At 42.5% G+C, this 26,483-nt stretch overlaps 1 protein-coding gene across 7 annotated transcripts in view; it reads left to right on the plus strand.

Annotated features, from left to right (window-relative positions):
* The first annotated feature begins 273 nt into the window (after positions 1–273).
* The window catches only part of AMFR (autocrine motility factor receptor), a 41,376-nt gene continuing 15,166 nt past the window's right edge, over positions 274–26,483 (plus strand). For 2 of the 7 annotated variants that reach the window (XM_005306268.5, XM_005306269.5), the window contains exons 1-11: positions 289–643; positions 5,826–5,918; positions 9,368–9,532; positions 12,955–13,107; positions 17,028–17,068; positions 17,546–17,678; positions 18,499–18,632; positions 21,298–21,408; positions 23,630–23,820; positions 23,948–23,983; positions 25,920–26,023. In XM_005306268.5, the coding sequence (XP_005306325.1) occupies positions 443–643; positions 5,826–5,918; positions 9,368–9,532; positions 12,955–13,107; positions 17,028–17,068; positions 17,546–17,678; positions 18,499–18,632; positions 21,298–21,408; positions 23,630–23,820; positions 23,948–23,983; positions 25,920–26,023 (1,362 nt within the window). In that variant the 5' untranslated portion in view covers positions 289–442. Of the gene's footprint in view, positions 644–5,825; positions 5,919–8,962; positions 9,038–9,367; positions 9,533–12,954; positions 13,108–17,027; positions 17,069–17,545; positions 17,679–18,498; positions 18,633–21,297; positions 21,409–23,629; positions 23,821–23,947; positions 23,984–25,919; positions 26,024–26,483 lie in introns of all 7 variants that reach the window. The other 5 variants (XM_005306271.5, XM_065566969.1, XM_065566970.1 and 2 more) reach the window with 5 other exon arrangements.

The following is a 26,483-nucleotide window of genomic DNA, read 5'->3' on the forward strand; positions in this document are numbered from 1 at the left end:
ACGGGGCTAATCCATCGCCGCCGCCGCACCCCGGTGTGCGGAGGAAGGACGGGGGAGACTTTCCTTGGCCGTTTGCTGTTCGGCGCCTATTGAAGGCAATCAAAGCGCATCCCCCCCCCCGCAGCTACACTTCACACCCGCGGCCCCTCAGGCCCCTCCAGACGGGGGCGGTGCTGGGCGATCGGCGGGCGCGGCAGGCCCGGAGCAGCGCCAGGGGGAGGCGCCCGCCCAGGCCCGGCGCAGGGAGGAAGGAGGAGCCCGCGGAGGGCCAGCGAGTCGGGGCCCGTAGCTGCGTCCGCGGGAGTGTGAGCGGGAGGCGGCGGCTGCGGAGCCGGGAGGGAGCGTTAGGCCGCGGGGCGGACCGAGCCGAGCCGAGCCGGGGGCGCGGGGGACAGGCCCGGCTCAGGGAAGCGGAGGGGGCCGCTGGAGGCCCGTGGCCGCGATGCCGCTGCTCTTCCTGGAGCGCTTCCCCTGGCCCAGCCTCCGCACCTACACGGGGCTCAGCGCGCTGGGGCTGCTCGGCAGCGTCGTCAGCGCCTACCGCGCCCTCAGCCAGGGCCCCGCCGGGGAGTCTGCGCCCGGAGCCGGGCCCCAGCCCCTGGACGTCGCCTACTACCTGCTGTCGGACAGCCTCTGCGTCTGGGTGAGAGCGGGGCTGGGCCGGGCCGGGAGAGGGGCTCTGGGGCGGGAGGAGAGGGAGAGGGGCAGTGGGGCGTGGGGGGGAGAGGGGCCCGGGGGTGAGCAGTGAGGCTGGGGGGGGTGGGAGGGGGGGCGGGAGTGGGGGCAGTGAGGCTGGGGGGGGGGAGTGGGGGCAGTGAGGCTGGGGGGGGGCGGGAGAGGGGCCGGGAGAGGAGCTGGGGGGGGGGCGGGAGTGAGGGGAGATGGGCCCTGGGGCGAGCAGTGAGGCTGGAGGGGCGGGAGTGGGTGGAGAGAGGCCCGGGGAGGGGGGGCAGTGAGGCTGGGGTGTGGGAGTGGGGGGAGATGGGCCCTGGGGGGGCGAGCAGTGAGGCTGGGGTCCCGGAAAGGGGCCCTGGAGCCGGCTGGGGGGTGGGGTGAAAGGGGCCTGGGGATGGGTAGTGGTTTGGGGACACAGAGAGTCCTGTAGGACAGGTAGCTGGGCTGGAGGGTGGTTGGGGGGAGGGAGCGCTGAGGGGTGGGTAGCTGAGCTGGGGAGGGCTAAGTATTCCTGAAGGAATGAGTGATGTTGGGGGACTCGCTTTGTGGGAGGGTGACCTGTGGATCCCGGGGGTGCGATTGCCTTGATGCCCCAGGGACAAGGCCCTAGGAACGCCTGGCTTGACTTCCAGCTTCCTCTGGGGATAACAGGGTCCCCCAGACTTGGAGGAAATAGTTCCCTCCCCCAACTAGCAGACTCTTGTGTAAATAGCACAGCCATGGTTCAAACATACCCTGCTACTGGTCACTGGATTGAATCTGGACTAGGTCTGTAGTGACTGATAGCTGCGACTGTGTGATGAGGCTGGCCATTGGTTTGTCTGAAGTGAGTCTGATGGTCTGAGTCTGGTTTCCAAGGTCCAGTTATAGAGGTTAGACTCAGTCACTGAACAGAAGTCCTCTTTATCAGTTTCTGGGCCCATTAGTGTGATTTACACCAGGATTTAATCTGTCTGGGTCAGAAGAGATGTGTAAGGGGGTGTAAATTACATGTTAAATAGGTGCAAGTTTGCACTGGTAAACTTTAGTTTTAGACCTTGCATTCATTAGGGAAATTGTTCAACATTTCTCGCGGCTGCTAACACCATTTTGGCTTCATCAGCGTTCACAATTTTGGGAGCTGTAGAGTAGGCGGAGTGCTGTTTTGAGTGCTGGTTTGGGTCTAAACACTAATGGTCTGTCTGCTGTCAGCTTCCCGTGTTGCTAAAACAGGTGGACTTGAGCCAATGCTAGCAACATTAAGAAACTTCTATACAGCATTGGGCCTTGCATGCTGGAGGCTGGAAGAAAACTTGCCTAGAATTTAGTCCCAATGTCTACATTACAAAAAATTGCTTCCCCGGTTAGGCTCCCCTGTTAGCTTCAGCAGAGAGGACAAAGTGTGTGAACGCTCCACAGGAATTTAACTCACTTTGCCATTAGAACTGGTCCCTCCAGGTCAGTATTGAGTCAGATTGGGAGAAGCAATCGGGACACCATGTTCATAGTGCATCTGTTGTGTTGCTAAGCAGAGATTTCTCTATATGGCTGTCAGTTTGGCAGATTTCAGTTTATAAATTAAAAAAGGAGTTAAAGCCAGTTAATCTTATGTTTTAATGTTAAAAACATACTTTGCTCTTTTGCCCTGGACCCAATTTTTAATTTTTTAATTTTGGGCCCTGATCAAGAAATCATGGTTTACCAGTCTTTACTGATCTTTTAAAGGATTTTGTATGTATTTTTTGAAATTGACACACACGAACGATGTTGATCCTCCAGGCTCTGCAATGGTTTTGCAAGACTCAGACTGTGTTAAGTTTCAGAGTAACAGCCGTGTTAGTCTGTATCCGCAAAAAGAAGAACAGGAGTACTTGTGGCACCTTAGAGACTAACAAATTTATTAGAGCATAAGCTTTCGTGGACTACAGCCCACTTCTTCGGATGCATATAGAATGGAACATATATTGAGGAGATATATATACACACATACAGAGAGCATAAACAGGTGGGAGTTGTCTTACCAACTCTGAGAGGCCAATTAATTAAGAGAAAAAAAACTTTTGAAGTGATTTTCTCTTAATTAATTGGCCTCTCAGAGTTGGTAAGACAACTCCCACCTGTTTATGCTCTCTGTATGTGTGTATATATATCTCCTCAATATATGTTCCATTCTATATGCATCCGAAGAAGTGGGCTGTAGTCCACGAAAGCTTATGCTCTAATAAATTTGTTAGTCTCTAAGGTGCCACAAGTATTCCTGTTCTTCTTTTTGCAGACTGTGTTAATTTACATGAACTCGGTGTAAAACGAAACAAAAGTGAGATTGTAGACTGTCTTTGTGGTCACTAAGATAGTAATATGTTGATTGTGGCAGTGTACCTGTGTGTGTATACCACAGTTTGTACTTGGATAAAGTATATGCTTTGTGCTCAATTTAATATTTTAATGTCTTTCTCTTTTTACATGAAAATTATTTTTAAAGTTAAATTTTTAAAGGGATGTTGTCAATTTAGGTATCCGGACACTACAAAACAATAGTGTTTATTATGCCTGTGACGCTTTGGGATTAGCCAATGAGACAATTCAAAACATTAAGCATGATACTCAGTAATAAATGTTTGTAAGAGAGGATTATGTCTTTTGCCCAAAATTTTGAAACAAAGATTTTGCAAAACCTAAGGCGAGTAGAAATGTTTCCATAATCTTAAAAAGAAAAAAATCACCTGCAGTGTCAGAAACCAAAACATGCAGCATGAGAACCTGAAAATGGAAGTGACTATAAATGACTACAATTTATTATTATTATTTGTATTACCATAGTACTTAGGAGCCCTAGTCATTGACCAGGACCCCACTGTGTGAGGTGCGGTACAACCAGAATAAAAAGACTATCCCTACTTCATTGATTTTCATTGTCCGTGCCTACTGAGATTAAAAAAACCTCAACGAAGAACATAAATAGTGACTGGGTATATTAGATTATTAAATTCCTTTGTGTTTAATAATCCAAGGTGGTGTTACCAATCTGTAGGTAAACAATATATGATTTTTAAATTGACTATGGGTAAATTTTCAAAAGTGCAAAAGACATTTAAAGGCTCTTGAGTCCCTTTAGAAAATGGGATTTAGGTTCCCAAGTTGGTTAGGCACTTTGAAAAATTGTACCGTGTCCCTTTAAGTGCTGTGTTATTGGAATGTATACTCTCATCATTTCTCACTTCTTGTGTCCTATATAGTTCAAAAGTTAATCAAAAGGATTGGTTGGGAAAAAACAGAGAAACCAGTTTAAGCGATTCAGTATTTTCTACTCATTACGATTTTCATTGAAATGGCTGTCAAGAGCTATAATCCCAGAGAGATTTAACTGGCGCAGTTCCAGAAAACAGATAGATAGGTTTTATTTATTAGATTTTCAGGCCTGGTATGAATGGTGTCACTGTGAACATGTTCAGACTGGAGTATTCTGACTTGTATTCAGCAATTTAAATATCAAGGTGAGATAGATTTAGAAAATTTCAGCACAGACCAACCTAGAGCCTAATTTTGCTTGATGTCTGTGTTATGCAAAGCATTACCTGTGACAAGTGTGTAGTTAGACTTGCATGTTGGCATCAGGCATAACCAAGCTTTTATGGCTTCTGTAAAATGTTTTTTTGGAAACTAAAATATACATTTGTAATTTAGGAGGGAAACAACTTGATCATTTTAAAAATAATTCCTTGTAAAGGACCCTGTCAACTTGAATTTGGCCCCAAATTTAAAATTTGCTAGCATATTTTTATCAACCCTGAGACTAACGGAAATATTTCACAATTTAAAAAAAAAGTTCAAATGAAAACAGTGTATTTTAAACAAATAAGTATTCTCCCGTGTGTTTGGGTGGCAAATATTCCAAAATTAAGAACTTGGAAATGACACTGACTATAAGCAAAAGGGAAACTGACTTTATTGATTTTTATTGTCTGGGCTGAGAGAAAAGCAAAAAGTCAGAGCATAAACAGTGAAAAGTAAATGGATTTTAAAAATGATAACTTTGAATAATCTATTAAGGTGTTTATAGTAAGATATAAATTTGTTTGCAGCATATCTGATTTTTAAATTGACAGTGTCCCTTTTAAGTACTAAGTATCAGATGGGTAGCCGTGTTAGTCTGTATCCACAAAAACAATGAGGAGTTTGGTGGCACTTTAAAGACTAACAAATTTATTTGGGCATAAGATTTCATGGGTAAAAAACCCACTTCTTCATCAATTATTGGGAGTGGACCACGTCCACCCTGACTAAATTGGCCTTCATCATTGGTTCTCCAGTTGTAAGGTAACTCCCTTCTCTTCATGTGCCAATATGTATTTATGCCTGTATTTGTAATTTTCACTCCATGCATCTGAAGAAGTGCGTTTTTACCCAGAAAAGCTTATGCCCAAATAAATCTGTTAGTCTTTAAGGTGCCACCAGACTCCTCGTTGCCTTTTAAGTACTGTATTTTTAAAATGTTAAAGTTTATGAACTTTATTCTAGAAAATGTTCACAATAATTTGTACTAACTAGTAAATCTGATGCGGTTTTAAAAGTTTTTGATATGTTGAACCAGTCCAGTTAAATGATGATTACTAATCTAAACTACGCTCTTAGATTTAAAAATGTTTTGAACGACTCATTAATCATTTCTGAATGCCACTGACCTGATGATGTCGGGCATCATAAATCAGCTGTTGCTAAAGCGTAAAGCCAGTGGAAACCAGAAAGTAAAATTTACTGGGAACAAAAGTGAATTTGACTAGTCAGTTTTTATTGTCTAAGCTGAGATGGATAAAATAAGTAAACTAAATAAATAGTGAAAAGAAAATCAAATTCTGACATTATTTCATTTTTAATGATGTAAGGTATTAATGATAACTTGGGTAAATAAATCTGTTTCCTTGCAAATTTAGGTGTGGTAGCTTGGTTATCTGCATAATGATGCTGTTGCTCTTAATGACACAGATCAGCGTTTCCACAAATGAAATGATAATGACATGTATTCTACTGTACGGTGCCTAGAAGTTAGGCTTTAGGAAGGGGCATATTTTACAGACTAACTGAAACAAATACTGTACTGCACAATAACAAGGGGGTGAGATATAGTGCTCTCTTTAATGAATAGGACTAAAATATGTTTAATTTCTTTTTAGGTACTGGTAAATACTGCCTGCTGTTTCCTGATGTTGATTGCTAAACTAATCCAGTGTGCAGTGTTTGGTCCTCTTCGTGTTAGTGAGAAGCAGGTAAGTAAAACATGAGGTTTCTAGACGAATTGCCTTGCTCTCAGATACATGTTTTCTTAATCTGTCTCCTATTTATCTTCACATGGGGGTTTTTTTGTAGGTGAATGGTTTTAATATCCCATCTGGGAATATTGAGAGTTGCACAGATTAACATTTAGCACCCTAACAGTTTTTTAGAGATACAAATGTAGCTCTTATGATTTACACTGGTTTTTTTAAAAGTAAGATTGATTTTGCCCATCTTTCCATCAAAATTGCTTCCCTTTTTAACCGCAAGCTTAGAAGGTGATTTGTCCATGATTTGGAGATATCCCCTTTTGATATTTTGAAAATGCACATTCAATAAAATGTATGGAAGTTTAAAATAAACCAAGAAGCCCTTTGCAGTTCTCTTATAGGTAAACTACTCAGTTCATATATAAGCATCCATAAATCTTCTGGCTTGTTTCTGAAGAGGAGCTTTAATTTTGGTGAGCTGCTATTTTATTTTAAAAGGACACCTATCAACTAAGAAATTACATTTCCATCAAAAATTTTGTTCCTTTGCGTACAAGTGCTCTTAATTTTAAAGGGAATTAGAGGAAAACAATTCTCTATTTTTGATTTTAGTTTACTTTGTGCACTTCACAGTACTTTTTTACATAGTCAATTTCACTGTTTTAGTACTGGTCAGCTACAACTCTTTCCTCATGCTCTGGCATGATGACATAACTCTCATGCACCTTCAGCCTCTGCAAGAAGAGGAGGTTTCCCATTAGTGGCAGTCGGCAGACACGTGCACAGAGAGGGCAGGAGAGCTGAGCCCAAGTCCATTTGTTACTGGCCCTAGGCTGCCCCTCTTCTAAACATCAGCAAGGAAGCACGAAAAACATTTTTAAAGGATTTTAAAAAAGATTTCAGGACATACTATTTAAAACCTGTTCTATCAGAAAATGGAGTTATTTTTAAAATTAATTTTCAAAAATCAAGTTGACTGTGTCCCTTCAAAATATGTTTTCTCTCTCTCTCTCTATATATATATATATACACACACACATGCAGTCATTGAAAAAAATTAAGTCATATAAGTTTTAATGTAACAGGCATGCAGTGCAAATAGGGCACTATTATTTACTTGTTCACAGATCTCTTGCAGTCTGTCATATTGGTGATTCACAAACCTAAAGACCTCTGAATGCAGTGCCTATGCTTTAAAAGTGAGGCACTCTCCCAGGGCTTTGCGCTAGATTTTTTTCAGTTGTCCGTGGTGACCATATGGACATGGAATTCAAAGCAGTGTCAATGCTAGTTTCTAGTGTGTTCACTGTCCCTTTAAAAATTGAATTGTACTTTCAAAGGAAGCTATCAAAGACAGGCTATATATGTTGGTAGGTCAAAAATGCGATCACCCTGAAGGAATTATTAGCCTGTTCTAGCTGTCTTGCTGATGATTTAATTGTGTCTTTATAAAGAGGATTGATATTTTTTTTTCTATAAAGCCTCCCCATGCCCTGCAAATTGTACAGTGGCTTTTATCCTGCAGTAACTAACCAGTATACTGTCTTTCTTTCTGATTGCATGTGTGTGGGAATGATTTTCCTGTCCCACTGTTGCTCATCTCCTCCCTCCTTGCATGTAGCTATTATGTTGGAGACCAAGCATCATATACATTGAGTGTTTTTAGAGGGTTAGATTTTTGTGACTTTCTCTTAATTTCCTACAATGGCAGAAGAAAGGTTTAATATGTATATTCCAGCAATCCAGAAATGAAATGGCAATATTGGTAGCCTCGCAGCCACATTGCTATGATACTGAGGATCCAGTTGAGATCAAGGCCCCATTGTGTTAAGCACTGCACAAATACATAGTAAAAAAACCTTTATCTACAATGCTGCACTGTCTTGTTGCAGTGGTACAAAAGGAAGATCATTTAGTCAATACACCTTAAGAGAAAGGAGTGTCTAGTGGAGGCTAGGTAGATGACAGGCAGCATGGATAAAAATGGATGATAACCTATGTTAAGGCTTAAATTTACTATAATCTATTTAAATCACTTAAAATAATTAAAAACATATTAGAACATGTTTGTCACCAAGTTTTAAAGAAAGTAACTGGCTAAAAGCCTGGAACCAAAGTTTGCTGACATGCTAAAGCAGCTTTTGACTGACAGCAGTAGCCTCTTTTGCAGGTGCAGAGAGAATATTTTCTTCGTTTCAGTGTATTCAAGTTCAGTTCAGTGACAGGTTCATTCAAGTTAAGAAATCAGTTGGGAATTGGAAACACAGGAAAGCTTGTTTTCTTCTTCCAATTTATGAACAAAAATTAGGTATGAGAGGATGAGATCTACCAGTTCTAAAATCTTGAAGGGCATGGTGACCAGAAACAATCAGTTCAATTTTCTACTTAAAGATAAATAGTTTACATAGAGAGAGAACCTGTTTAATAAATCAGTTTTAGATGCAAAACATGTTTTGATAAACGTGTTTCTTATGTATTCAGCACAGTTAAGGTAGTTTTATTTAATTTAAAAAATGTTGGTTTTGTGCATTTTTAATTGTATTTGACTTTCCTTCCAAATAGAGCTTGACACAAATCTCAAGTTTAAAAAAAAAAAAAATCACAATTTTCTCACATAGTTAATTTTTATATTTTTAAATTATCTGGATAAATGTGAGTTAAGTAATTGAATTGCTTAAATTAATGTTTTTATAGTGTATCCTCCTGGTTAGCAAAAAGAAGCACCAAATTTAGTGTAAAGGCTGTATTTGTTTGCAAATAAGCATGTTTTAATGGCTACCAACCAATGGGAATCAGCCTTCTTTAGAGAAATAACTAAAAAGTACAAATGCAAATCATTAAAATTGGTGATTTAAATCCATCCCCCTTGATGGCAGGAATTTCTAATATTTCTCATGTTTGTGTTGTTCATATCCTGTTATTTTAAAAATAATACAAACTATCCCCATCTATCTGTCCCTATAGCTGGCCTATCACATTTTCATACTTCTGTTTCCTTCATCTTCCCTCCTGCCTATTATCTGTTGCACTCATCTTTTGCTTCTTAGCTCAACTGAGACCATAAGCTCCCTGGAGCAGGGACTGTCCTTTTCCTCTCTCCAATATCTAGCACAATGGGACTTGTAAGTACTGTCTTTTAAAGCACGTGCTAAATGATGGTAGCAGGTAATGCAAGTGACTGTGAATTGGGGTTTCTACTCCCCATTCTACCACTGACTTGCTGTGTAGCAAGTTTCCTACTTGTGAAATGCGGATACTTCCCTGTCTCATGGGTGCGTCATGAGGATTAAATAATTGTGAGACATGTCGTGATTGTCAGATGAAGAAACTGCATAAGTTGCAAATTATTATAGGGTTTTTTTATTAATAAAATAGCCGGGGTGGATAATTTTGTATTTGAGCTTTGTGTAACTACTTTGATTACCTACAGAAATAAATATCTTCCTTTTTAGCATCTGAAGGACAAATTCTGGAATTTCATCTTCTACAAGTTTATCTTTATTTTTGGTGTGCTGAATGTTCAGACAGTGGAAGAGGTGGTCATGTGGTGCCTCTGGTTCTCTGGGCTTGTGTTTCTCCACCTCATGGTTCAGCTGTGCAAGGATCGATTTGAATATGTAAGTTTTTCCTAATGCCTGTGTGTTGGGAGATGAGTTCTGCTCCCAGTGCCAGCACTGACCCACTGTGTGGCCTTGGTTGGGTCACTTAAGGCTTGATTTTTCAGAGATGTTGAACACTCATGTCTCCCATTGACTTCAAAGTGAGCTGCGAATCCTCAGCACCTCTGAATATCAGGCCCTTAACCTCCCTGCTACAGTTCTCCTATCTTAAATGATCATCCCATGTTAAATGATATTTATCCTTTTTCATAAAATGCTGAAAGATCCTCAGATGTAAAGCTCCGTGTGTTCTTACCTTGCCTAGAATTACTGCTATAAATCTCCTTTTTTAAGAAGTGTCCTCCTCAAATTGCCTTAGCTAAGAATTCTAGAAAATCGCCCTCAGTTTGATGCCCAGTTAGGTAGTTTTCTGAGGGTAGTTTGAAATTTTTTTGATCTCTCAAAGTAAAATTACAAAGAATAGAGCAAAAGGAATTGGATTTCACTGCGTATTTATAGTTTCTGTGCAGTTTTCATGCTTTGAAATAGTTATGATCCTTGTGCCTCTATCAAGAACTGATGGCACACGATGCATCTTTATATGTACCATATATTATAAACTGTATCCCAAACGATATCTGTATTAGAGAGTTAAATAGTGAGTCACAGAGGGGGAGAGGAGGAAAGACAGTCTTCATCTGGGAAATTAAATGAGATGGAGGATTGCAGAGAGGCCGTACCAGGTGGCTGGAGCTGTAGAGGACATGGCTTTTGCACCAATAGCAATGAGACTATGGAGAGCTAAGATGGTTCTAAACAAGGATAGGGAGCAGAGTAGTGAGAAACAATGCCATTGAGTAAGTTATTGGAGTGCACATTTGATAGGGGTCTTCAAATGAATGAAGTGTCCATTCAGTTTTAGTTAAATAAACAAATTGACCCTTACGCACACTGTTGTAATCTGATCCCTCAAACTGGGCCAGGTCTGTTTATTATGCTGGACATATGACTAGAGATATAATGTAGATTACAAAATTAAAAGCTTTCACATGGTAGTGTGTGTGCCACAATATATGTTACCTGACAAGCACTTTAATTCTCTTTTTTTTATGGACTATTATTGAGATTAGAAAAATCAGCTTTGTACTTGAGTAATTGTAGACACTTAAATATCTATAAAGTACGTGCTGCTTTCTTTGCTTCAGTGTCATTACATAAAAGCCTGAGCCAGACTGAATTCGCTGGTTTACCCCAAACTCTATATTTTAAGGCCTCTTGTACTTCCCATTTTTTTCCCATTTCACCACCCAGGAAGGGTTGCCTTTCCAGCAGTTTGATAGTGGCCTTGAGTGAAATGAGATTGAGTGGGGTGGAATAACTAAACCAGAGATCAACAGGAAGGTTATCTAGCAGTTCTTGGTGTACTGAAGTTATCTTCTAGAAGGCTAAGAGAGAGCAGACTGTAAAGGTAGAAATGCTTATTGCGTTTGAGCGAGAGCTCTTAAGAAAGGAGCTCTGGTACTGGGACTTCCTTTCTTGTTGAAGGAAAACATTAAAATCTGGATTATAACACTTTTCTTGATAAATGTGTGACTATGAAGCTGACTCCAACTCAAATGGGGAAAGAAGAATGAATTTAGCAACTGAATGCATGAAATATGTGAGCCAACTTAATAATTAACCAAACACCCCAGACTGAGAGTTTCATCCTTAAATTAAGATAACCTTATTTTTGGTATAATCTATAAGCAAAGCATATAAGAATTTTCAGTTAAAATTATATGTAATCTTAAATAATATAAAGGAAATATTGTTCAGTCTTCTGATCAAAAAGTGAGCATGGTCTTCCAATACCTGGATGGGGAGAGATTTCTGATGGCTCTTTAATCTAGGAGAAAAAGGTATAACAAGATCCAGTGTTGGAAGTTGAAGTTAGACAAATTCAGACTAGAAATAAGGCACAATTTTTTAACAGCGAGGGTAACTAATCATTGGAACAACTTACCTATGGAAGTAGTGTATTCTCCATCCCTTGACATCTTTAAATCAAGACTAGATATCTTTCTAAAACATACCCTCCAGTAGGGTTGCCAACTTCCTAGTCGCACAAAACCAAACACCCTAGTCCTGCCCCCGCTCACTACATTCCCCCTCCTTTGGTGGCTTGCTCTCCCCCCTCACTCACTTTCACTGGGCTGGGGCAGGGAGTTGGGGTGCAGGAGGGGGTGAGGGCTCTAACTGGGGGTGCAGACTCTGCGGTGGGGCCAGAAATGAGGGGTTCAGGGTGTGGGAGGGGACTTCAGGCTGGGGCAGGGAGTTGGGGTGCAGGAGGGAATGAGGGTTCCAGCTGGGGGTGTGGGCTCTGGGGTGGAGCTGGGGATAAGGGGTTTGAGGTGCAGGAGGGGGCTCTAGGCTGGGGGGTGGGGCTGAGGGATTTGGAGTGTAGGAGCAGGCTGTGGGTTGAGGCAGGGGGTTGTGGTGCAGGAGGGGAGGAGGGCTCTGGGGTGAGGCCGGGGATGAGGGGTTCAGGATGTGGGAGGGGGCTCTGGGAAGGGGGTTGGGGTGCAAGGGGGGCTGAGGGCTCTGGGGTGGGGCTAGAGATGAGAGGTTTGGGGTGCAGGAGGGTGCTCAGGGTTTGGGGGAGGCAGGCTCAGGGCTGGGGCAGGGGGTTGGGGTTCAGAGTTGGGGCGTGGGCTTACCTCAGGTGGCTCCTGGTCAGCGGCGCAGCCTGTCCTGGCTCTGTGCTATGCGCATCCCAGAAACAATCAGCAGCTCCAGGTCCTAGGCAGGGGGACCAGGAGGCTCCACGCGCTGTTCTGACCTGCAGGCACCGCTCCTGCCCCCAGCTCCGAGTGCGGAGCCAGTGCTCAGGGAGAGGGCAGTGCGCAGAGCCCCGTGGCCCCCCTGCCTAGGAGCCAGACCTGCTGCTGGCCGCTTCCAGGGTGCAGCGCGGTGCCAGCCAGGACAGGTAGGGACTAGCCTGCCTTAGCGCCGTAGCACCGCTGACCAGACTTTTAATGGTCCAGTCGGCAGTACTGACCGAAGTCACCAGGGTCCCTTTTTGACCGGGTGTTCCGGTCGAAAAGCGGACGCCTGGTCACCCTACCCTCCAGCTCAAACAGAAGTTATGGGCTTGATGCAGAAATGGCTCGGTGAGGTTCCGCAGCCTAAGTTATACAGGAGGTCACTCTAGACAATGGTCCCTTCTGGCTTTAAAATCTGTGAATATAAATGAAAGCTAGAGTCACAAGGCCTTAGGGAGTGTATGTGCACGTTTTGGTTTTTTTCTTTCTCCCTGCCCTCATAGCTGCTTGGGTTAACTGGTTGAGGTTGCAACATTGGTTATATTCAGGAAGTAATTAGGATCAGTTGAATATGTGTGGGTGAAGGCAACAGGGAGAGGACCAGTTTGTTAACACTGTTTTGTATTTGTGTTTTAGCTTTCCTTCTCTCCCACCACCCCAATGAGCAGCCACGTCCGAGTCCTGACTCTGCTGATTGCCATGTTACTCTCCTGTTGTGGTCTAGCAGTTATCTGTGGCGTTATCGGCTATACGCATGGAATGCACACTCTAGCTTTCATGGCAGCAGAGGTGAGACGCGCTTTATATGCAAGTTGATTTGCACTTTGGTTTTTCTCTTAACTTTGGTTTATTGGGGCTTCTGCAGTTTGGTTTTTGAAAGTCTCCAGCCAGAAAGAATTAAAAGAATTAAAATAAGTACTGTCCTATTGCAAAGTAGCCAACAGATCTGTGTTTATCCTGGTTTTAAACTTAGGACTGCAAATCGTCTTTGCTTGAAGAGGTGATAGCTATGATAAATCCATACAATGCTGCCTACTTTCAGCACAGCTGAAATCAAGACATCTGTATATGAGAAAAACCACTGGGCACGCTTCATGAGAAATACAGGAAGAATTAGGTGAAGTGTCTATTAGAATGTATTTATTTTTCCTGTTCAATGTGGACTAGAATAGTTATCTAAATCAGTTTCTCCAATGTAGTACAGGTTGAACCTCTCTAGTCCGACACCCTCGGGACCTGACCTGTGCCGAATCAGAGAATTTGCCGAACTACAGGAGTGCCAGCGGGTCTCCATAGGCGCGGGAAGTAAGGGTGTAGGGGGTGCTACAGCACCCCCAGGCTTTGTGCCCAGCGTGGCCCCCCGCCTGGGGGCCTTGCTGCCACCTGGGGTCCTGGCCACCAGCCCCACACCAGTTGGTAAGCGCAGGGCTGCCAGCGTGTGAGAGGCGCTGGGTGAGGAGCGCAGAGGGGAGAGCTTGGCGCCGGTGGATGCTCTGCATCCACTATTTTTTCCCTGTGGGTGCTCCAGCCCAGGGGCACCCACAGAGTCGGCGCTTTTGCCACAGAGTGTTGGACCAGGGAATGCCAGATTAGAGAGGTTCAACCTGTATTTCTCCATTTATTCTTTACTTATTAGGGGTGGGACAAGTATATATTTTCCTTAGTTCATGTACCACATAGTGGTTATCTGGATCATCTTAATATTAAATCAATCCAAGCTGGAAGTAGGAGGATCTAATACTGCCTGACATAGTGGAGCGAGGAAACAATTGGGGATTTCTGGGGGATAGTTGGAGACACCTAGTTAGAGCAGAGGCAGCTACTGCAGGGCTGTGGGCATTTCGGTATTTGACACTTGTATTAAAGTTTCAGCTAAGATTGACCTGAACACAAAAATGAGCCAGACAGCGTGCAGAGTGAAATGGAACTGAAGATTTGTCGCAGTAATGTTTCTGATAGCTGAGCTCTTTCTAACATTGCCTCTCCTATTCTAATAGGCACCTCAGCTAATTCTTCCTCAAGAAGCACGCTCATTAGTTTTTCCCATACACAGATGTATTGATTTCAGCTGTGCCGAAAGTAGGCAGCATTGAAAGGATTGATCATTGCTACCACCTCTTCAAGCAAAGATGATTTGCAGCCCTAAGTTTAACACTGAGATAAACACAGATGTATCTGTCTCCTACCAATGTATTTTTAAAAACAAGTTCTGAAAAATCAGACGTCAAATGAATTGATATAGCTCTTAGGCATCTGATTAACAAACCAGGGGCACTGTCCTGCCAGGACTTACTTGCATGAGTAGAGTGTTCGATTTCAGTGGGCCTGCACTCATGTGAGTGAAATTACTCATGCGTGTCTGCAAGTTGAGCCTCAGGAGATGCACTCGTGTTCTTTTCTGTATGCCTCCTATCCTTGACATCCAGCGGTGATCCTCGCACTTAACGGAAAAAGTAGTAAAACTGCAGCAAAAGGCTTTTGAAATGTTTTCCTGCTGACAGTCCATCTGATGCTCTTTAAAACGGACACTGCCAACTATGTTGCATTTGAGTATATGTAATTATATTGGATTTTTAAAAGTACCCTATTAGTCTCTTTCCTGACTTTGCAAACATTGATTTAGCTTTATTCCCCTGTGTTTTCAGTACAGTGATGTGAATGTGATTCTCAGGTTTTAGCCAGGCTTCTTCCTTCTCTTTGTGTTGCCTAGCCCCTCCTCTTCTCAGCAGGAGGACAGAGAGGAGTTTTGGGCGGGATGTGAATGTGGTAAGGGAAGTAGGTTGTGTTCTGAAAGGGCCTGGCAAGTATAGCTCAGTGGTTTGCGCATTGGCCTGCTAAACCCAGGGTTGTGAGTTCAATCCTTGAGGGGGCCATTTAGGGATTTGAGACAAAAATCTGTCTGGGGATTGGTCCTGCTTTGAGCAGGGGGTTGGACTAGATGCCTCTTGAGGTCCCTTCCAACCTTGATATTCTATGATCTATAAAGGGCAGTATGTTGCTTCTGAATAAACATTTCAAATGCGAAAGTGCAATGCTCCAGATACACAACCAAGCATATCCTGTGAAATGAGTCCATTTTTTCCCATGACTTTTTTTTTTCTTCAGTTAAAGGAAATTTAATTAAAAAAAAAATTACATAAATGCAACACGGGGTTGAAATTTTAAAATATGAAAGGCAGGACATTCAGGTGTGGTTTGGACCGCAACCGTAGTTTGGTCATATTGCATGTGAATAGTAAAACATTCAAGTTAACACCCTGTCTGATACATTTGGAATACATTTCTAGGATTATTTTTTTTACAATAATACAGCCATTTGTCTGACTGAAATCTTCATATTTTATGATCAGCAAATCATCCAAGCAATATATACAGGTCAGACTGAAAGCAAGTAATGTCAACAAATCGCTCAGTACTGTCTCATGTTCTAATCAGGACCCAACTTTCATAAAAAGTTACCTCAGCCACACAATCTGCTCCTGTCACATGACAATTAAACCTTCCTACGTTGCTGATGCAATCACATACCAAACTACAGAAACAGAAAAATTACTGTACTTTGTTCCCAAGAGGTCTTCTAGTTACAGGGAAAATTTCTGAGCAAGCCAATGAGCAAAAGTAAATGTAACACACAAATTAAATCCTTCTGGTGAAACAGAATGATTATAAGATCTGCTGGATGGATAAACTGTTGAGCACAGATTTATGTCAAAGCCAGGACATGGCATGAAATGCCTGATAAGGAAAACATCTGTCAAGGGAAAACCTGAAGAGTTTAGGCCCTATATTTTAGCTACTGTAAGAATTGTAATACGATGGGCTGTGTGCTATGGAGTCTAAATATCTTGTTTTAATTCACCACTTTGTTGTAAAGATATTTGTACTCTTCAGTGCTCAGGCAGCAAGGACAGCAAAATTAATCCAATTGGCCAATTGAGAGTTGGGTTAAGTGATCCGTGTATTGTATGTAGTATCCATAAACACACACTGATCTTTCAGGATGAGAGAGGCTACATTGAAAACAAAATATTATATAGTTGGTTAATGCAAATCTGTAACTGAAATTTTAAATGTAGAGAAGGACACTTACATTCCCCTGGCAGCTGTAACAGCCCAAAACAAAATATACTCCCCTTACTTCTACCTCTGGGAAAAGGATGAAAGAACAAATACATTAGTTATGTTGCTTAATGCACTACTGGAAGGCACTCAGATTCTACAATGAGGAGTGTGGTACAAGATGTAATTCTATGCAGCTTCTTGTATCTACTATTACATAACACTAGAGACAGAAATTATTCCTGCAGTGATTATGTCCGCCTCAACAAAAGGAATGAAAATGACTTAGAGGTGCTTTCTTAGTCCCACTTGAAACTTCTAGCTACTAATAAGCATCAGTGGGTTTCCTTGAGCTTCATACTTAGTTCCTACCCACAGTGGGATGAGAACTATGCTATGTATGGCTGCAGGGAGCTAGAAAAGTTCTGATCCCAGCATAGACAGGGCTTTAGAACATTAAGGTTTAAGGAGGCAGTATGGTCTATAAGACAGGGGTGGAGAGTTGGGAGTCAGGAGACCTTGGTTCTATTCCTGGCTCTACCACTGGTTCACTGTGACCCTTGTCTAGTCGCTTCCACTCCCTGCCTCAGTAGCCCTATCTGTAAAACGGGGAGGAATTATATTAATGATTGACCTTTTTTTCTTTACAGTCTCTACTTGTGACAGTGAGAACTGCTCATGTGATTTTACGGTAAGTAGCATATGTTTTAGGTGATACCCATGCCGAGATGTTGGTGCAGATAGGTGCTTCACTTCGAAGGTGGTGCTTAGTTATTTTGTTTGTTTGTAAATGGGACTTTTTGAGAGGGACAGAGATTATTTCTTGTAGATCATATTTTTCAGTAAAGATCAGTAATACAGTAGTGAGCATACAACTAAGGAAGTTGTTAATAATGGTGTATCTGAAGCATGGACTCAAATATAACCACACAGGGCTTAAAGTAGGCTGAGATATCCCAAGACCAAGGGCTAAATTCTGATTGCCTTGCTTATCATGAATAGTGCTGTTGAAATCATTGAGATTAATTAGTCAGGTGAATAAGAAAGACCTAAGTGTGATGGAAAGAGGAGAAACAGCAGCAGGAAAGGGAAAAAATTGTAAACAATGTTGTTAGAATCAAATTCAGTTTCTAAACTTTTTTATAAATAACTTTGACGTCTCTTACAGTTATGTAATTCATCTCTGGGATCTCAACCATGAAGGAACCTGGGAGGGCAAGGGAACGTATGTGTATTATACAGATTTTGTCATGGAGCTAACCTTGCTTTCGCTGGACCTGATGCATCATATTCACATGCTGGTATGTAACATTGAAGTCAGTGCTATGTAAACAGAATTGTCTTAATATAAAGTGACCTGGCCACGCACATTTTTAATTTGTAATGGACTGAACGTTACACAGAAGGTGTTTAAGTAAAGAGATGGAAATGTAATGTTGCTCTGTAGGCATTGTTTCTACCTATATCATTTAACTCTGTGGAAGCCATTTTGTTTTAGTGTTTTAGCTCTCTGTATAATTATGTTTCACAGATGTTTCACTTCAAATTGATATGTACTTGAGTAATGTCAGGCTTGAATTATGAAGAAAAATAAATTATTTCCATCCCCAACAAGAGACCTCAAATTGGTCAGGAGTGAATGTAATGTTTTTGTTGTTGTAAATACTTTACTATTTAAGTAGTGTTAACAATGTAAACTGGAGGTGGTTCTTGTGATTGTATTTGAACATGGAACACAAAATAACCTGGGCTTATATTGGTTTATCTCTGTATTTAGATCTTTCTTCCTGCTCTTAAGAGCCTGATCCAATTCCCATAGTCACAAATCATCTTCTAACTGAAGCTTTCCTCCCTACCCAGGTTGTAAAGACTGGGTAAATGTTTATCTGAAAACATAAATTACAGGCAAAATTTTCATGTCTGAGGGTGGAACAGCTGATAATGGTTTGGGTTTTTCTGGAACAGCCAGATTGGAATTTTCTGAGCCCTTCAGACTGGAACGCTCTACTTTGCTAGCCATAGTGACTTGTACGATGTATATTGCGTTTGCTGCTATTTTTCAGCTCTTCTCTTTAGCGTCTTGGTATTCACTTCTAAGCACCGTTTTGTTTTGTTTTAAAGCTGTTTGGCAATATCTGGTTGTCGATGGCCAGCCTGGTGATTTTTATGCAGCTGCGTTATTTGTTCCATGAGGTTCAGCGTAGAATCCGTCGTCACAAGAACTACCTGCGTGTGGTTGGAAACATGGAAGCCAGGTGAGCAAATGATGAGTGAGTTTAAAGTGCCGAGTTGGATCCTGAAGAGCCTCCTGATAAACAAATGGGTGTGAGGGGATAGCATTATTTACCACGTGTTAATATAAAGGGCTTGTGAAAGACAAATTTGCTAATCCAGCTGTTACGTCTTCTCACTTACACTATGTCATCATACTGATTCTTTGTTTCCCCATCCCCTCTGTTAGAAGTAGACCCCTCTTAGAGCTTGTCTACGCCTAAAACGCTACAGGGGCACAGCGCCGCCGCTGCAGCGGGTCAGTATAGACACTACCTACGCTGAGAGGAGGGATTCTTCCATCGACATGGGTAATCTACCTCCTCAAGAAGCAGTAGCTAGGTCGACGAAAGAATTCTTCTGTTGACCTAGCGCTGTCTACACGAGGACCTAGATCAGCTTAACTATGATGCTTGGAGGGGAGGGAGAGGGGAAAGATTTACACCCCTGATCAATGTAGTTCAACTGACCTAATTTTCTAGTGTAGGCCAGGCCTTAGGCCTAACAGAAATCTGAGATTGATTTTGTTATAGTAGTGGGAGCAGTAACCAAATTACAGTGAAACCATGGTGTTTTTTAAAACACTGGAATCAGGGAATGGAGCAAGAGCTTCAAAGTTTTAACTCTCAGTTGTCAAATTTTGGTCTTGTCTATGCTAGAAATGCACTGGTTTAACTAAAATGTTTTAAAAGTAATCCAGTTAAACTCCTAACATTGACACTCTGAAACCCAATTTAAGCAAAGTTAAACTGTTTAGTTTGTGTCAGTAAGTTACTGATTTAGGCTAATCAAAATCTTAAATAGCTCTGCTCAATCTTAACTGTGAAGTAACTAATACTACCCCATAAAGTTGGTAATTTACCAATTAAAGCTAAATTGATTTAAACAAGGTGTGAACTGGTTTAAGAACTTCTGTTGTGGGGGTTTGCACTAATCCGGTTTTAAATTAATGTAAAATCCGGTTTTAAATCAGCATAGTTCCAGGCAGGGGTGAAAGTAACTGAGGACACTTACCAGTACGGGGCAAGGCGGCTCCGGCCTCTGGAAGGGGCGGGGCCTCGGGCGGAAGGGGTGGGGCTTCGGGGTCAGCATCGCCAGCCAGCCCTTCCAGGCCGCCTGTCCCGCGCTGCCTGGGGCTCCTGTGTGTTGATTGAAAGGGTCCGGGGCTTCGGACGCCACTGCTGCGGTAGTGGCAGCGGCGTCCGGAGCCCCGGGCCCTTTTAAATCGCTGGCCCCAGGGCAGCTGCTCCCTTTGGCCCCCCCAGCCTGTCGGCAGCCAGGGCGGACAAAAGGGGCAGGGGTTAAAGCGCTGCAGGGTCCCGCTGCCATCGGTGGTGGCGCAGCAACGTCAAAGAACTGCCGCGGCAAAAAACCATCCTTAAAGCGCTGCTGCGGCAAAGGATCGTCCTTAAAGTGCTGCCCCTTCCTTCCCCGCCCCCGTCGGCGGTCCTGCTGGTACGGACCCTACCAGCAGGGCTGCCGACAGGGGAGGCAAAAGGGGCTGGGACATTAAAGGGCTGCCGCGGCAGCGCTTTAATGTGGGCTGAGTGTGGGCCGGTGCAGGTTCTCACCGGTACGGAGCACCGGCCCCTACCGCCTCACTTTCACCCCTGGTTCCAGGGCTAACGCATGTTCAGAGAGAAGCCTGATGCTCCATCCTTAACCCACACTATTACCAATAGAAAAAGTGCCTGTAGGATGTTAAATCACCAAAGATTACATGAGCTCTTCACAATGGTCTTCCTTAATTTCGTTTGTGGGTTTCAATAAAATTCTTAGTTTGTTTTTATCAGTGATTTTTGTAGGCTTAATTTTTTTGAAAGAATTTTTGAATTGAGGTGGTATTGAGTCTAAAAGTGTTTCAGATACTCCTTCCTTATAGTCAGAGTGTCCTCACTATGGACCTAAATGACTCTGATTGCTTCTGGGGTGTTCTAGTTTGTGGTGATGGACTGGACCCTTCGTCTATACAGTGTTTTGTGTCAATATGACTGCTTTGTGAGAGCACTAGTATATTGCCAGAATCTTTATGAAACTGCCAATTTAAATTTGCTCCATGCCTATCTGTGGATTGTCACTTAACATCTTCAAAACAGCATATTCTACACTCATTTTATTGAAAAGCTTTCCTATGGCACTCATCACCTTAGCCTCTGCGCTTGGCTGCTAGAAACTAGTTGTCTGCACAGAGTTCTATCTTAAACTTTTTTTAAAGTGTATATGGGGGAATGTAAAATTGCCTGAAACAACGAATGATTACACCAGATAAGAGAAGGACTTCCACTTTGATGTAAACAGCTGAATTTGGTTTTAAAAAGTATAACTTATTCTTAAGTCAAGACTCTGCATGCTATACCTTGTGTGTCCTCAGCCTGACAATGAGTCTTGGAGGAGTAGCAAGGAGGTCCATGGACACCTTCCCTTTTCATAACTAGATTGGACAGGGGTCTCAAAACCGATGCAATGAACTCCAGAACTTTCTTCTCTTCTAACTGTGGTCGTGTTATGGAAAAAGCTGCAAACTACTGCTCTACATCAACCCATAGTGAATGGCTAGTGCAGTGAATGAGGATTTCTAATGGAAGATCTTTTAGGTGTGTAGCTGTGCTGGGGTTGGTGTGATCATTGTTTTGTCTGTTCCCATTGTAGGTTTGCAGTTGCAACTCCTGAAGAGCTAGCTGTCAATAATGATGACTGTGCCATTTGCTGGGACTCCATGCAGACTGCCCGTAAACTCCCATGTGGGCACCTCTTCCACAAGTATGTATCTGGCGAATTGATTGCAGAAAGTACCTTGCTGTATATAGATGCTTGGTTTGAGCAAGCTCAGCTTTTTTCCTCTGTCTCCACCTTCGTTTCCTCCAAGAAGGTTTATTATTTTTTGGGTGGTAGATGAAAAACCAGAGAAAACACCTTACCCTTGTGCTTAAAACAAACAAAGCGGGAGTTGGGTAGGGAGGCTGGGGCTTTCTGAAGTACCTGTTGACTAACTTGAAGGGTCAGTTAAATGTTTTGTCCATGTGTTGTATGATCATGTTTCTTTTGCTAATAGCTCCTTCCCTGGCTCTCTCCTGGCTGTTAGTTATCAAATCAGAGGTTATGATCAGGGGCTAATTTGTTGTTATTCACTGCAAACCTTTTCATAAATATTTATTTGCATTCCATGAAGCCTCTAATGAGATAATTTGTTGCTGATGCAGAAACTCCTTTTACAAAGCTACAGAACCCTATGAATATTTAATCACCAGCCATGCACTTGAGAAGCAGAGGCTCTCTCTTCAGAAAGTTGTTTTCCATGTATCTAAAATGGTATCTTTGCATTCTTTCTGAACTCAGGTTACTCTGAGCTGCATGGTGCCAGCTAATTAGTGTGAGAGGCAACATGTTAAATTGGATGACTTAAACTCAGGTGTAAAAACCTGATCTAATAAATTAACCTTGATACCTTCTAAGAATTAATTATCTCTTCTCATCATTGTCCTTTTTTTGCTACTAGCAAGCTAAACATGAAGCTTTCGTTCTTGTTCTCAGATATGTGGGAGTGCATAGCTCTTTATTTTTAGAGTTGGGAGGTGGTGGAATAGCTTTTGTTCGCACAAAATCATAACCTGTGTCCGCATATGTGCAAGATGTACAAAAAGAGATGGTAGCCCAGATTCACATGGTTAAGATCAGCCTTGTGCCTTTAAGCTGGGTTTTCAAAGGAGTCAAATCGTGTTAGCCCAAATCCTATTGAATTTCACTGGGAGTTATATACCTAACTCCTTTATGCTCCTTTGAAAATCCCATCTTTAATTTTTACTAGAACTTTGTTTGAATTCACTGTCTTACAATATCCAGCACTTGTTTGCTACAGTAAGTGATGACTTTATATCATTGGCACCACTAACATGCTTCTTGGTACATTCTTCTGAGGAGTAAGCTGATGTATTTGGCTAGATTTTCATTATATCTACTTTAGTGTTACTAGTGTGCTCATCGCCATCATATCTAGATATTTATTCATACATCTTCATCATATGTAGATGGACAGCTTGATCCACTGGAATAGGGCCTTGCACTGAGTCTAGTGGGTTATATTCTTGACTTTGCCATTGACTTGTAGTTTGACATTGAACAAGTCTTCTTTCACCTGAGTTTCACTGTCTGTAAAATGGGGGTGACACATACTGAGACTCCTGTAAAGTACATTGAGAGCTTCTGATTAAGTGTATATGAGCACTAAGTATATGTTTTAAGAAAATGTATTGAATTTCTGCAACAGAATACAATTTTGAGTTCTGTGTGATTTCTCATTGCAGTCTAGGCAGTCTGAATCAGAAAGCAGACAAAGAGCTTAGTGGATCCCTGTAAGTCCTGGAACCCCAAGAGTTGTAGATGTAAATGAATCTAGAAAATAAATGCATTATTGCTTGCATCAATAAATCTTAGTCCATAAAATTCTCACAGTAATAGGCCCCTGGTCAATAATATAAGTAAAGTTAACTATCTCAAGAAAAATTTGAACAGTTCTTTGGAATGATAACTCCAGACCAGCCTGGCTAAAAAGGCCTTGAAGATTTACCATCACAGCCACAAAATGTACTCACCTGCTCTTTATAATGATGATCATTTGACTTCCCCTTCCAATCTAAAATTTACTTGCTCTGGGCTACTTGGGCAAGTAAATCTGTTCAAGGCTTCTCTAGACATGAAGAGGGTCTGTCTGGAAGCGTGGGTATAAAAGCAAGGTAGGAACACTTTCACTTGGGTTTCTTCAGCTGAAAACAGATCAAGTGATGTGGTCATCAGAAGCTAATCAGATAGTCTATCACTTCAGGTAACTGTAAAATGTAACAGCAATCAGACATATTAATGTGTTGCAGAGAATATTGTGAGGTGTGATTGTTACACTGCAGCTTCTCTGTGCACCTGTGATCTTGATATCTCAGACAAATGGTGTATGCTCACTATGGTTTTCTGTTGCCTGGTTTCTTGTCAGCTCATGCCTGCGTTCCTGGCTTGAACAGGATACATCCTGCCCCACCTGCAGAATGTCTCTCAATATCACTGACAACCACCGAGTTAGGGAGGACCACCAGAGGGAGAACCTAGATGAGAACTTGGTACCTGTGGCAGTAGCAGAAGGCAGACCTCGCTTGAACCAGCACAATCACTTCTTCCACTTCGATGGTTAGTTAACCAGGTTTTACAATTGATATTATCCAGAAAAACAGAAGAGCAGCAGCCTTCTATAACTGGATCCTCAGTGTGGTCCAGTATAAACTTAAACTGTACAAAAATTTCCTCTCCCTTTCAGCTTTCTCAGACAGACAGTTCCTTCTCCTAGTTACAGGTGAATATCGGTTCGTAGGGTATGTCTGCATTGCAGTCAGAGGTGTGACTGCAGCATGTTGTGACATGTAACAATAACAATGAAGCCACAGCAAGCAGCACAAGCTAGCTGCTCGAATATGTACCCAGGGTCCCAGGCGGGCTTCACTGTGACGCTATTGCTAGCTAAAAGCTAGCTCAGGTATGTCTACGCTTGCTTTTGTCACACCTCTGAAGAGGTTTGAACATACGCTTCTAAGACCATCCAAAGCTATAGAGACTTCTGAAAGCTCCCTTCCTCCTGTATGTAACTCAAGGAAAAGGGAGTAGCCACTTAGTTCTACCAGGTTAACAAGTCTAGAACTGTTGTTTGTTCCATAAATTCTCATTCCCATTGGCAGAGCAGGAAATGTTTGGGGTTGTCTGCCTACCCAAATTGTTTGCTAATCAGTGGCCGCTTTTGAAAGACCGTTACATCTTACCAGGCATGTGTTGAAGGCTTTCTCCAAAATTATACTAACCATCTAGTCCCCATTTATCAGCCAAAACTTGAAAGAGCCTTGCAAGACCTGAGTCTCATGAAATCCTATAGAGGCCTAAGAAAGTTTGGTCTTAGCTAAAAGCATACGTTGAAAATAGAATTGATCAGGTGGTCCTGGTGGCTTCATTAATATATCTTATGATATATGCACAAAGCACATGGACTTCTCAGTGGTCCTGGGTCATGCTGCTCCCTCAGCATGCTGGTACAAAAGCTGTTTCTGGTGCAGAAAAAGCTAATTAGTGCAAAGGTTCTTCCAAATTTTTGTTAGCTTTGACACCAGCATATGCCTTCTTTCCCCCGCTGACGGGGAATTTTGTCACTTGTGGGGAATTTTAAAGCCTTTTCAGTTAATTGTGTGTCCACATTGGCAGGCAGCTGCGATTGGGCCTGCTCATAGCAGGCATTCTAACTTAGATGCTGCACTGTCACACAATGAACCTTTCTTTATCCGTTCTGTTTTTGTAATCTCACATCTTTCAAATCAAGAAAACCAAGAGAAGAAAGGCTGGTCCCTGTTGGGTGCATCCAGGCACTTCACTGCGGACAGCGTCCTGCACAGTCTCCATTTTCTGGGTTGATTTTGACTCTCCTAAGGACACTTGCAAGTAGAAGCTCCCCTCCCCCACATTCTCATATGAGAGACCACTGAGGTTGCTGTGGAGACAGCAACTGCTATCTCTTGGAGCAAGGCATGGACTGAGTATCAGAGAAATAAGCAATGAGGAAGGGAATGGGAATGAGGATTTATCCCTTTTCCATACTCAAGGCGGCCTGATCCTGTAATTGCCACAGGAAGAGGTGGAGGATCACTCAGCGCGATTGCTGCAGGCGCTTGCACGGCAGTATGATTGTGAAACAGTAGGGGCCAAAGGTAGCTCTTTATAAGACGGCATGTTTTTATTGAAATTGGTGGGGTTGCACCCACTTACACCAGAGCTGAATTTGACCTTAGAGTTTTCCCTTTGGCTTTGAGCAGGTATTTTTACTCCACAACTTAGAACTTACCTGTAGGTTACTGGTGCTGTAACTGAGTTAATGTCTTGTTGATTCCCTGATAGCCCCCAAACTATTAAACACTCCCTCCTCCTCCTCCCGCCCCGCTCCGGACCGGTTTTTGTTTAAAAGTAAAAATATTGTGACAGATCAGCTGCAGATCAGTAGTGGCTGGTTTAGTGAAACGTTAATATCTACATTTCAAACAAATAGTGACGGTTATGGTGAGAGGGATATGTTTGTCTTTGCTCCTACTTTCTCCCCATTTGGGAGACATGCTTAGAATGGAATCCATTATAGAATTCACCTTATTCATTTTGTGTAATTAGAGATGATGGAATTAAACACACATGGAAAAGCCCAGATTGCTGAAAACCTCTTTTATTCCTGCCTGACTTTCCTTTTGGTTTCTTGCTCTCAGGCTCTCGTATCGCTAGCTGGTTGCCCAGTTTTTCAGTGGAAGTGATGCACACTACTAATATCCTGGGTATTGCGCAAGCGAGCAACTCACAGCTCAATGCTATGGTAAGACCGATTAATAGATTGTACTCCTATGCCTGCCAGTCTGTGTTGGAGTGAAAGGGATGTATGTGGACTGAGAGTGAGTGGGGACATTGAAATCTGTAGCAGGTGCCAAGCTCAAGGCTTCACCACAAAGACGCCCTAGCTTAAGTGGGTGCAGCTCCGTTGTTGTCTGGAGCTGGGTTTGCATGTTAGCAGTGCTAATGTGTGAAAATAAATGGACAGTGGAGGAAACTGAAGTGAGGGGAGACCATAAGTCAGTGTTAACACTGTGCACTGCTTGAAACAGATGTAGTGGATGAGGATAGATAGATGGGTGTGACTTCAGAGATTGGGACATAAAGCTGCTTCTCTCAGCTTGCTTGGTGTTGCCTTCTTATGGTCTTCTCCAGTACTTCATTCCACACACAGTTCATAGTAACAAAGGTTCTGATTCTGCATCCTGAGTGTTTTAGCCATTGAC

Source organism: Chrysemys picta, chromosome 14 (assembly GCF_011386835.1).
Source record: "Chrysemys picta bellii isolate R12L10 chromosome 14, ASM1138683v2, whole genome shotgun sequence".
Taxonomy (NCBI): domain Eukaryota; kingdom Metazoa; phylum Chordata; order Testudines; family Emydidae; genus Chrysemys; species Chrysemys picta.